A 13,397-nucleotide genomic window follows, 5' to 3' on the forward strand; every position below is an offset into this window, starting at 1 on the left:
ATAAAGATAGATTGATTGCTAAAAGAAGAAACAGGATAGACTCATAACCTGAGGAGGTAGGACACAGTTGTGGAGGCCCTACTAGCAAGACAGAAGAAACACAATAGTAAAACAGAAGGGACACAATGACAAAGCAGAACCTGACTGAGCACAAAAGTAAACAGAAGTTACACATCTTTGAAAAAACAACAACAAGCCGTTAGATTATCTAAAACCCAAAGTGACAAAAGTAAACCAAAGTTCAATATATCAAAACAAATTCTTTCTACAGTATAATCTTTAGTTTGGTACTGATTTTCCTCATTATCTGTCCACTTTAAATCTGGAATCTGGATTCAGTACAACAACAACACAAAATTTGAAATTAATATATAGCTGCTTACAGTGAACAATAAAAAACATGGAAAAGCAGTTACGCCTTCTGCAAGAGGTGACACAATCAAATTATGTTATTAGGTTATTCAATTGCTTTTAAGCTATAAACAGAAACAAGATCTCCTGCAGCATGGAGTTGGTAACAAATATTATGAAATGCACAAGGTTGATATTGTTGAAATAGTTCTTTAATAATCATTTACACTCTCGCATAAAAATGAAATAATAAGCCTGTACCAAACAGAAATTACCAGAAAGTGCCAAAAAAAACATTAATTACTTTTTTTGATTTCAATTTAAATAGGACAATGGCCACCTATTATAATCCACAGGGTCCAAATGTTCTATTAGCCTGACCAGGTGCCAGAACCACCTCAACTTTACGGTAACTCAGCATAATAAAAGCTTTATTAGCTGGTGTAATGGGAGAACAAAGTTTTCTGAGTCAATCCTCTTTCACAGGAATAATCTCTGTGGTGACTGATGTCAGTAACTGAAATGGGTGTTTCACATTCTCCCAGACTGAATTACAGCTCAGACCTGTGCAGTCAGATTTTACGTAAGAAGCCTCCTTTCAGTCTACGAGCGTTTCTTTGTTGTGCAAGATTCAGTGGAAACGTTTGCAAGATTTTGGAATTTCAGAAGAGTTAAAATTGAATCAATAGATATTTTAAATTAAGACCTTTCAGGCATTACACGTGTTGCTTATCTGTCATGTTGTGTAGTTAGAGCTACTGCTGAGGGTTGTTTTCGTGTTAAGGAATGTTTGTTGTTCAAGTGTCATCTGAGTGCCCTGACTGAATGACTAAACAAAGCTTCACATGAGGATCCTGCACAGTAATTAACAAAGTCAAACTGGTTGCCTCCAGGCAGTGAATGGATGCTGTAAATCCATGATAATCTGTCCTCTGTGTGACAATCTAAACCTGTTAGTTTGTTCTGCATTGCAATCCTTTTAAACCACTGATTGTCACTAAATCCAGTTCACGGCTGATTAAAAACTCTAGCACCAAAGGACCAAATAAAAGTCAAAATTCAAATTCACAAATCTGGGCATGAATATGCAAAACTCAAACATGGGCATCAAGAGGCAAAATGATGGAACTCTGTTGACTGTAGAGGAAAAAGGTTTATTTTTATTTAATTTATATTTAATTTATTTAATTTACATAAATATAAAAAAAGGTTATTACAATAATAATATCGTAATATATATTGCATATAGTAATATCTATTCATTTTCTCTCCACTATACATACTTTTACAAAATTATTTAATTCTTCTATAAAGGCATTATATACTGTGATATATAGACAGAGCCATGATGCCACCTACAGGAGGAGTAGGTAAAGACGAGACAGAAGAAATCAATTTTAAAAAATGAATATGCTTTGGTTTCACACTGACTTCACAATTTGGCATTTTTCTTATATAACAATTTTTTTCTGCCCAAATAATTCTATCAATCTCATATTTTATTTTATACATGAGATTGTATCCTCTGTTCCAGAGAAAGAAATGTGGATGAAAGCCCTAATCAGCCAATATTTAAGTTTCTCCATTTCGTGTTGTCGGGTCAGTGGTTTTGATTTGTCAATAGTTTAGTTGAGTGTCTGTTTTACTCACCTCTTTGAGTAGGCGTGAATGGATAGTTGAAACAAGACGAGACTGAAAACTAAGTATAACCATATTTGTTTTGTTTCACCAAATATGAACAAAGTGTGTTAAAAATGACTTAGACTCACACAATAAAATTATTTTTCAGATTTAATAAGGCAGATGTCATGCTCATCAAATTATCAAGTGGTTGTGATGCCAAAAAAAATCAACATAAACATACAGTAGATCACAGAACAAAATTGTGAACTGTTTTTATGTTCTGACTTATCAAGGTCTTATTTTTTATGTGTAAGAATTACAGATTTTGAACTGATTATCATGATGATGATAACTTGTAAAAAACAGTCTTTAAGAACTTCAAGAACCTTTGAAACATAAGCTAATTTTAGCATCTTTATTGGTTAGCCAGGCACATTATCTCACAGTGCCAACAAATCATTCTATCTTTTCTCTCTGTGTTTAGTTTTTCTTTACAGATCATTTCAAATAAATGAATGAAACCTGTTTACTGACAATTAGTAAGAAGTCTTACTTAGTGGATTCTTTCAACATTAAACAGCAAATTAAGGACTACTTCCTTTCGTACTTCAAAATAAGAGGCTGAAACATAATTACAGGATATCAAACTATCAAAGAATAACTCACGCTGTTGGATTGTCACCAGACCTCACACCACCAGACCCGATCAACCTTTACATTTAAGTCGTTTGTTAGAAAGTTGTTCATGTTTACATTTCTTTTCGTCGTTTATGGGGTAGATAAAAACACAAATGTATTCACTATTCTTAATTGCACTGTCTGACCAATAAAAAAGAAGATTGTAATCTTTTTGGTACTTTTTACTTCACGCCTTAGTTATTTCTAAAATAATTTTCAACATTATTTCATAAAATAAGCTGATTTGAATTGAATTATTGAACAGTTATACAACATAAAAATACAGAGGTTTTCCTAGGACAAAGGGATTCATTGTGAGCCAGCACTGCACAGTCACAGGAGAGGTCACACTGTAGTCGGTTGCAAATGAACTGAAAAACAAAACAGGAGTTTAAACACAGTCTGACTGTTACTCTAATAGACAAATTTAAAAAATACAAAAAAAAAACCTTACCTGAACACTACACTATCAGGTATGCCTGGGATCTTCAGTAATGTGAGGTATGGTTGTGGTGCCACAGTAAAATTAGCTGGTGTTGAAGCTATAAAAACTAGAACAAAAACAACACAAGCTTGTCAAAACTTTGGCACTTTAAGCATCATGAAAATTTTACATGGGTGTAATTTCAAAGAGCCAAATGGCAGGGAACATTTATAAAATAACACTGCTGAAAAAAAAATATTATTAAACAAAAGAAAAATCTGTATTTTACACAGAAGGGTGAACATACTCACCTAGAATCCCATCAATGTTGCTGGCAGTCGGTCTCTTTTTTAAAACAGGCCAAAGGAATTTGTTGCCATCCCTCTGATGAACTAAGATGACGATGTGCAAGTCTTCTGCTGTAACATCTGTTTCTTGACCTCGAGCAGTCACTGTAAGACTAGAAGACAAAAAGAAAATCACAACCAGCTCTTACATTTGGGTGCTTTTCCTTCCTACACCTTTAATCCCAAGACAGTTCTGCCTCAGTAACAGTGGGGATGAAACCCAAGGCATGCATGTTTCCCATATATCCGATATGAAATATAACAACCAATGAAATAAGGTTTTTATATTGTCTGGTATGTTTATGTGGTTATGTAAGTTTTATGTATACCAACAAAAGTTCATTCATAGTTTAGTTTGATCAGGGATCTTAATCTCTTATACTTTATTTTATTTTTAAATCAGAATTACCAATAAAAACTTTATTGCTTTAAATTTGTAGTTGAGAACAATATAGATAAATGAATTAAGATTATCTGATAAAGCTACAAGCATGATTCATATCCATGACAAAAACACAAAACAACAGAGAGCTCATTCAGAGAGACATAAAATGTACAATAGTTTTTATTGCATTTTGACTCCTGGGGTCTTAATATCTTTATATGTATCAAATAATTCTGTAGAAGAATTATTTATTAGCTGTATGTCAGGGATCTGGTTGCATGTGTTGTGTTTCTGTGGCAGGGCTGAGCAGTGATCGCTCACACAGCTGCTTCTAATCAGTCCTTCAACAGGAGCTTAAGAGGAGCTGGTTGCCAGTCATTCAGCACCTGAATGCAACTGAAGTGGCGTTTAGTCAGCTGTGTCTCTTTGTAGAGTGTCCTAGTGTTCCTCCTAGCCTTATATTAACCTTGTAATCTGGCTCTACGTTACGTCTTGAGTAACTTCCTGGCTCTTTCTCCTTATGTTTGTCAATGAAAGCCTCCTCATGCAAAAGTCTCCCAGACTATAAGGCTTCTCATTTCCTCTAGTCCTCCACCCTATGATGCTAGACTGTTTACCCTGTACTACATAGTCCAACACTCGGACTGCTCTCTCATCCCTGGCTCCTAACAAATCATCTTCAAAAACCAGCGACATCCTTCACTGATCTCATCCTGCAGTTTTATTCTTATTATTTGCCCTGCTCACTACTTGTCCTTTTTCTCACCTCATATTAAAAGATTCCCCTTTGACTGAGACATTTCCAGCTACATCCTGTATTATAATAAACATGTTATCTTAGGATCTTAGTTACCAAATTAAGTTCTGATGCTTCAGCTAATAACCAGTAAGTTGGACCAATCTGGGCTAACAACAATAAACTCATCAGTCTGCAGCTATGTGATAAAAATATATACATAATTATCTGAAACACAGTATTCAATTGTTGAGTTTTGGGCAAAAACCAGATATGCCTTTAATAAGATCCGGATCAGTCATAAACAATGCTGTGCTAATTTCAAGGACACCACAAGTTGTGGTTCTAAAAACATTTAAACTTGTACATTTTTACAATAATCACAATTCATGGTCACCTTCCAGCTTGGATGGGATTCTGTCCAGTGAGCCGGGTCACAGACGTTCCCTGCAGGACCCTGATTCCCTCTGGGTCGATGTCAACATAATGGTCACCTTGAACTTGGATGAAAATTTTTTTGAAGCCCCCATTTGTCACTGGATTAAGCTCGCCATTCATGTACATCCCTGATTTGAAAGAAATAACCTGAAAGTTAACACTAAATCACAAGACCAGCAACAAAATGAAAAATCAAATCTCAGAGACAGTTAAAGATTAAAAACAGTTTGAGTACCGATTCAACTGCATGATGGCAAAAATAAATGACACTCACCCTTGCTGGGATGATGAAGAAGTTTAAGAACATGAGATCCAGGCACATCAAAGCAAAGGGAAGCAGAGTGGTTCTCAGTTTTAACCAGAAATCGGTGACTGATATGGGCTGATAGGGAGACAGAGACAACGTTAAACAAAACTGTGGGCTTCCCAAACTTTTCCACATTTTGTCACATTACAGCCACATTCCTCAAGGTGCTTTGTGATCTGAAGTGATATTTTCTCACAGCTTCATACATGACTGTGAGGTGAAAGAAAATTCATAAATGACTTTCTATTTATTTATTTTGCAAATCTGAAATCGTGATGCTCTGTCTAAGTTTTTCCAGGATATCTGAGTAAATGTTTCTACTAGAATTGCACATGTAGAGTGAATTTTTTGCCAATTCCACTTGGCTCAATAGCTCAAACTTTAGACATTGTGTTATAACCTAACACTTCTTTAAGCATCTCCACAACCTTCTTCCTGCCCAATTTATTTTTAAATTTTTTTTCACTTCATACTCGTGTTGCATTTCTGTGGCTCTACCACATCCTCACGTAGGTTTATGGCATCTTACAAGTAGTGGAAGTTTAACAAAAAGCTGAAAGGTAATTTCAGCGTATTCACACTCAAGCTTACACATAAACTATTTCTACATGCTTTCTTATTTTTGGACAACTGACTATAAGTATATTTTTTAACCGTTTCTCTATACTGAATGTCATTATCTACATCATAATGTAATACACATTGATAAGGTCTTTTGGAGCAATATGTTCTGTGGAAATAATGACAGGAATGTTCCTAAATGTCATAATGTAAATGTCATTTTGTGGACAGTACATTGATCAAGTTCTTACAAAGTGAAATTCTGTAAAAATGCAAAAAACTTGCTACACAAGAAAAGTATCATTTGCCTTTTGTTGGTCTGGTTGGTGCACTTTTCTGTTCAGAATATACAACTACAGATGCTAAAATTAAGTTTATCAGTAAACAGTAGAACATTTTGTTTGGTGTTTAAAACAGAGCTAATATACTGTATGTGACATGCATACCACTAGGAAAACCAGAAAATTCAACTTTTGGCAGTACAATCATCAACAATTGATGATTTTCTTTTCCAAGGAACCTAATGACTTGGTGATGATCAAAACAAAAAGTTGGAAGCCAACTGTTTTTTTTCCACATGTTGGGATTTGGTTTGTTTGTATTTTCTGTCATGATTTTATTGTTGTTTTAGCTGGAAACTATTGAAGACATTCTAAATAATGTCGATCATAACAAAAAAATGTTAACTTCATGGCATTCATACCATACCCACCACGAGAACCTGGATGACCAAAAGCAGCAGGACCTGAAGGAGTATAACCAGCATGACTTGGAGGACCAAAACCAGCAGGATCTGGAGGACCAAAACCAGCAGGACTTGGAGGACCATAACCAGCAGGATCTGGAGGACCAAAACCAGCAGGACTTGGAGGACCAAAACCAGGAAGACCTGGAGGACCATAACCAGCAGGACTTGGAGGACCATAACCAGCAGAACCTGGAGGACCATAACCAGCAGAACCTGGAGGACCATAACCAGCAGAACCTGGAGGACCATAACCAGCAGGATCTGGAGGACCAAAACCAGCAGGACTTGGAGGACCATAACCAGCAGGATCTGGAGGACCATAACCAGCAGGACTTGGAGGACCAAAACCAGCAGGACTTGGAGGACCAAAACCAGCAGGACTTGGAGGACCAGCATGATCGGAAATTGCGGAAACTCCTAAACCTCCAAAACCTATCATACAAATAAATGCATCAAAAATAAAGCACAGTCCTTGTGGATCTATAAAGTTTTGTAAAACAAAATCTAAAATAAATGTTTATGAAGTGTACTGTTGTACACAGACACAAATGAAATTAAAACCGTTATAAAGTATTAAAAGGTACATTATACAGTCAAATGAATAATATTTGCCTGTAATAATAATAATAATAATAATAATAGAAACCAGTTGTATGTTAAACCACACTTCACCCTTCCTATTTTAAGTCAGTTAGGATTACCAAAATTATGTATATTTCTTGATAGAAAATGCCAGAAGAGTGGAGGAGAGGTGTGCTGATGCAAATTTTGAAGAATAGAGATGAACAAAGTTGTGGCAACTACAGAGGAATAAAGTTAATGGGTCATTCAATGAAGTTGTGGAAGAGATGTTGAAGCAGACTGAGGCTAGAAGTGAGCATCTGGTTTCATGCCATTAAAATGCTCTACAGATGCAGTCTGCTTTGATAGAGAGGAACAGATAATGTAAGAGGGAGGAGCTGCATTGTGTTTTTATAGATCTAGAGAAAGCAGCACTTATGGTCAATAGTCCAGAGCAATGGCAAGTGTGGAAAAGTGATGAAACGTATCCAAGCAGGTTACAGCGGATAGAGAAAAGTGATAGATGTGATGTGTGATAAAAAGAGTTGAGAATGAAAGAAAAGGTGTACAAGATGGTGGTGAGACCAGCAATGTTCTTTGGTTTAGAGACAGTGGCAATGACAAAGAGACAGGAAACGGAGGCAGGTAGCACAGAGGAAGATGTTGAAGACTTCTTTGGGAATGACAAGGCTGGATAAGATCAGGAATGAATACAACAGAGGAACAGTTCATGTCAGATGTGTAGGAGATAAAGTCAGAGAACCCAGCCTCAGATGGCTTGGACATGCACAGAAAGTGGTGAATTTAACAGTAGAAAGATGCTGAGGAGGGAAATGCCAAGCAGGTGGTCAAGAGGTAGACCTAAGAGGAGAGTTATGGATGTAAGACATTAAGGAAAGTGGTATGAGAGAAGTCAATGAAGACAGGGTTAGATGGAGACAGATGACTTTCTGTGGCTAACCCTAAAGGAAAAATCCAAAAGGAAAAAGATTTCTATTTGTTGAAAGCCAAAATAATAATATTCTTTGGGAGAAATTTCCATGACTTTCTTCAAATTCAGAAGATTGAATACATTTTCTTAGCATTTGGTACAGTTGTCTTTCAAACTATATGACTTGGGACAATTGTTTTGGGAATCCATCAAGAAGCTCTTACAATAGTTTGGTGAGATTTTGGCCCATTGGGGTTGAGATATTGGTGTGGCTCAATCAGGTTTGTAGATTGCCTTGCATTCACACTCCTTTAGCTCTACTCACAGATTTTCTCTGGTACTACAAGCAAAGCATTATTGACTTTGCTGCCATTTAGCCACGTTCTAACTAATTTTGTGCATGCTTCATAAAATACTTGGAAAATTAAACTGATGTACAGCTCCAATAATTCTGGCATTCAACAAATAGAAATACACTGCTTAATTCTAACTGACCTAAAACAAGATTTTTGGTTGGATGTTGTAGCATAGCAGAGATCCAGGCAAAGGCTGTGAGTGGTGCGCACAGGAGACTGATTGACAGCGCTAAGACCCTCCTCCTGGATATGACTGGTTGTTTCTGACCGAGCTATGTATTACTGCAGTTAGTACTGGGAACACTGGGAGAAGGCAGAAAAGTTTAATTTTTTTTTCACTGATTATTTGCCTCATACCATACTGTCATAGTGACAGCTTTAACACATATGGAAAAGCATATATTTTTTTTAATAAAAGGTACATACTGTAGCTTTAAGAGTTGGAATGAATAGAAGGGACCTCAGAATAATCTTTGGGTCTAATATTGATTTTATGTCCAAACAATTAAAAACATTTATTTGTGTTTAGCTTAGTGCTTGTGTGTTTGATAGGGTCATACCAGAGCCAGGAAGGGCAACAACAGCAGGAACTTACATTAAAGAAAGAAAAACAGTGTTAAAAGAGAACTTACAGAGAAAGACAACATTTTTTTGCATGTTACAAAATATGCTCTCGGTAGAGGGAAATCACTTGATCTAGAGCCTACTTATCTGGACATAATAAAAGAATACATCCGGTCTTTACCATGTCATGCAGATGTATTTTAAATGTTTATGCGACTGTGTTTTTCTGTTTGTTGTTGATATCCTATTGCATTTAAAAGACAATGCTACATAGAAATTAACTAACATCAATTATTTTTCCATTACCATCAAGATATTTTGATCTTGACATTTCTAAAAATCTTAGCTTCCTTGATGGTTTTACTTTTTTTCAAGGCAGAATATTAAAAACCTGGTGATAATTTGAGTAAAATCTTATCTATTGTTGAGTTAACAGAAAAGATTAATGTTAAATTGACATTGTATAGTTTTAACATTGATTTGACTGTAATAAAGGTACAATTTTCACTGATAATAGACACCAGGGTAGTTTTTTTTCTCTTCCTTACATTTGCACTGCAGGAACCATGGCCAAATTACGCAAAGTGGGAAGAAAACTACCACTAAAAACCATCCTGATAAGAAGTTGGTGCTGTTTGGATGGACTTGGAAGAAGCATAGGAGTTTTGCAATGGTAAAATGAGAAAATGTTTAAGTGAAACATTGTCTTTAACAGTTAACTTTAATGTTAAAGAAAATGTTTAAGTTGAATCTTAAATGTTTTCTTTCAGACAGCAGATGGCAGATAAACAGTTTTCCTGTAACGGTGAGATTTTCCTCCGCTATGACCGCATTGAATAGTGAGTGATTGACAATGCTAGACCTTCCTCATGGCTCTGATCAGTTGTTTTTGACTAGGAGAGGTGAATTTCTGCAGATGGCAATAGAATCACTGGGAGGGAAGGGAAGAGGCCTGACATTTTCACAGATTATCTGTCTCATGCCATAAGTCTGAATTTCCCTGTATTTAAGGTCACACATCTTCTCAGACTCTTACCATCTCCTGACAATTGTCTTCCTTGATCTCTTGATACTGCTGGTGGGTTACAAGAAAGAGACAATTTTGAAAAATATATGTAAAAATCACCATTTTTAAAATAAAGGTTACACACCTCAATTTCAAGAAAATGTGAAAGTTGGCAGTTTCTTTACAAAACGTTCTTAGCATTAACAGAAAAGACCATGTTTAAAATAATGGAGCAGCTAAAAAAGAAAGGTTGCAGTACAGCAAAGTATTTACACTATACACAGTAACTGTGTTGCTTTAATTTCTACCATTTCTTTCAAACATCAGTAGCATATTTTTTCAGTGGACTAATATGCTTTTTGTTGTGGTAAAACATATTTGAAAAAATACTTGAACTTTGATCCAAATGTCCAATTCAGTTGAAGACATTTATCAAAATCGTACCTACTATGCTTGTCGTCTGGTGGTCAACCAAAATTGGATATCCTGATATCGAACCTACTCCAAATAATAGCAGAGGTCAGTAAGTTGACTGTTGAATAGCTTATGCAATCACTTTAATGATGAATTTAAGGTTGGAGATTGGCTGTAATTCTCCAGTAACTACGTTTTCAGATTGTTCTTTCAGACTTTCTATAGACTAGACTGGTCTCAGACAAAAACAAAAAGTAGTTCTAGGTTATCAATACTTGCTCAAGTTAGTTCGAGTTGTGTACATACTTTAAGCTTCTACAGTATGACTTCTGAAAGTACCTTGTACAAAATCTAATTATAGACATTATTATATTATTATTATACAATAATATAATAGAATTTAATATAGTATAATTATTATTATATTATTATACATTATTATAATTATTTTCCAACAGTCATTTCAGAACAGGACAATAAACAGCTGATGATAATTTGAGTAAAATCGCCTTTGTTGTCTAGGTTAACAGAAAAGATCAATCTTGATATTTCTCATTGGTTTCAACATTGATTTTGTTTGTAAACAGTAACAACATTGTGGTTTTGCTTATAACAATTCTTAAATATGTGTCGTGTTAAGCCACAAACCTGCAGAAATGGACCTAGCCCTTCCTGTTAAAGAAAATGAAGATGATATTAGAATAAAGCAAAGTTCTTAGAAATAATTACTATTTAATAATTTTTGCATTTGGAAAACCAGTGTTAGAAATACAATCGAAAACCTGTTCTAAGGAAGAAAACAAAAAAAAAAATCAAAAGTAAAGAGCCGACAGGAGAAGATGAAAGTACGAGAGAAACTGGAATGAGAAGAACTGAGACAGAATGCAGCAATAATCCGTTTTACAAGGTAAACATTAACTAATTTTCCCCTGGGTACAAAGTGCCTTGAATGGGGGTCCATTTAAGAGGATCTTGCCCCAGGCCCCAGATAGGCTATCAGCTGACCTGAAAGCCATTATCTGTTCCTGAAAGCTGGAGATTGGCTTAAATTTCTCCAGTAGCAACTTTTCCAGATTGTTCTGTTTCAGGGGAGGTTATAGAATGACTGATTTTAAAGCAGTCATTATCTCTCATAAATTTGTTCCTCTCACAGATGAGAGGAATGAATTTGTTATTTGAATCAAATCAGAAATCGGTTTAGCCTGAACAGACTTTCTGTAGACTAGACTGATCTCAGGCAAAAAAAAACAATAGTTCTAGGTTGCCAACACCTGCTCATGGTAGTTCTGGTCGTGTGCATCCTTTAAGCTTCTGCAATACGACGTCTGAAAGTATATTGTATAAAATCTAGATTCCTAGATGATTTTAACTTGTACGTCTGTTATTTCAACACAGGACAATAAACACCTCATGATAATTTGAGTAAAATCTTCTCCATTGTTTGAGTTAACAGAAAAGATCAATCTTGATATTTCTCAGTGGTTTGAACATTGTTTTCATTTGTAAACAGTAACAACATTGTGGTTTTGCTTATAACAATTCTTAAATGTGTGTCGTGTTTAGCCACAAACCTGCAGGTAAGGACCCAGCAATTCCTGTTAAAGAAAATGAAGATGATTTTAGAATAAAGCAAAGTTCTTAGAAATAATTACTATTTAATAATTTTTGCATTTGGAAAATCAGTTTTAGAAATACAATCAAAAACCTGTTCTAAGGAGGAAAACAAAAAAAAAATCAAAAGTAAAGAGCCGACAGGAGAAGATGAAAGTACGAGAGAAACTGGAATGAGAAGAACTGAGACAGAATGCAGCAATAATCCGTTTTACAAGGTAAACATTAACTAATTTTCCACTGGGTACAAAGTGCCTTGAATGGGGGTCCATTTAAGAGGATCTTGCCCCAGGCCCCAGATAGGCTATCAGCTGACCTGAAAGCCAGTAATATGATATTTGGACTGTGTTGAGCAAATACACATGAAGAATTCATGATACATAGTTTTATTCTAACTGTAAACATCTTAGTCAAAAATATTTACTTATTTACTTAAATTAGGTCCTTTTACATTTATGTTTGATATGTAATTTGTTTGGTTTATTTCAACATAGTTTGTTTTTATCACATTTATAACCCCAACCCTTATATTGCGCCCATATTGCACACCCATGAAGATATTTGGATGTTTCCACTGTTAATATGTATATAATTTTTTTTCACACTATAATAACAAGGCACTCACAACTGCAACCTTCTAGTCTGTCTGCTCCTTCATGAGTCGCACTTACCTTCTGTGAAAACTAGCCCATTGATCTTATTGGTCACAATTCATTTACATTTATTGAAAATATAGTATATTTACAAATATGCCACAAATAATAAGGCGGTTAAAAAGTGACTCCAAACGTTTGAGAGGTAGTGTATATTTTTGCTATTGCATCATTTCGTACACAACATTTCTTTAGAAGAGTGAAAAAGCAAAAGATGATCTTTTCTCCTAATGTTTATGAAAATTTGCTTTTATAATTGAAGTAAGAAATATAAATACTTTTGATAATTGATACCCCTTTACTTAACATTGAAACATATTTTCAGAATCAAAAACTTAAACATTTTATCTGGTAATGGGGACATAAAATCAAAATACAAATGAAAAAAATACAAAACAGGGAAGCTGACTATATAAATTTAAATAAAAGTAAATTGGATCATTTCTAGTTGTTCAAATAAAGTTTAAACTCTTTATCACAGTTCGACTGATTTAAATCTAAATTTGATCTTTTAGCTGATAATAAAGTTCTGTGTTTTAATTCCAAAACAACATTCACATACTGTACTTAACCTACCAGGATTAGGAGAAAATCTGGGATAAGATCCTATAGCTCCTGTGAAAGAAATGGATAAGACTATTAAAATGATTTTCATTTATGTCTATTAGGAACCATCGTACCATAGTGACCAAAAAGAACTGGA

General features: G+C 35.0%; 1 protein-coding gene across 4 annotated transcripts in view; it reads right to left on the reverse strand.

The window, feature by feature from the left end:
• Positions 1-2,129: 2,129 nt before the first annotated feature.
• LOC114135305 (inter-alpha-trypsin inhibitor heavy chain H3-like) overlaps positions 2,130-13,397 on the reverse strand; it is a 49,923-nt gene continuing 38,655 nt past the window's right edge. For all 4 annotated transcript variants that reach the window (XM_028002476.1, XM_028002478.1, XM_028002475.1 and 1 more), the window contains exons 15-26: positions 13,271-13,309; positions 12,002-12,025; positions 11,079-11,102; positions 10,461-10,514; positions 10,047-10,085; positions 9,007-9,036; positions 6,563-7,030; positions 5,257-5,364; positions 4,942-5,110; positions 3,388-3,536; positions 3,107-3,203; positions 2,130-3,023 (exon numbers count right to left, since the gene is read on the reverse strand). In XM_028002476.1, the coding sequence (XP_027858277.1) occupies positions 2,918-3,023; positions 3,107-3,203; positions 3,388-3,536; positions 4,942-5,110; positions 5,257-5,364; positions 6,563-7,030; positions 9,007-9,036; positions 10,047-10,085; positions 10,461-10,514; positions 11,079-11,102; positions 12,002-12,025; positions 13,271-13,309 (1,307 nt within the window). In that variant the 3' untranslated portion in view covers positions 2,130-2,917. The remainder of the gene's footprint in view (positions 3,024-3,106; positions 3,204-3,387; positions 3,537-4,941; positions 5,111-5,256; positions 5,365-6,562; positions 7,031-9,006; positions 9,037-10,046; positions 10,086-10,460; positions 10,515-11,078; positions 11,103-12,001; positions 12,026-13,270; positions 13,310-13,397) is intronic.

This window comes from Xiphophorus couchianus, chromosome 20 (assembly GCF_001444195.1).
Source record: "Xiphophorus couchianus chromosome 20, X_couchianus-1.0, whole genome shotgun sequence".
NCBI classification, from domain to species: Eukaryota; Metazoa; Chordata; class Actinopteri; order Cyprinodontiformes; family Poeciliidae; genus Xiphophorus; species Xiphophorus couchianus.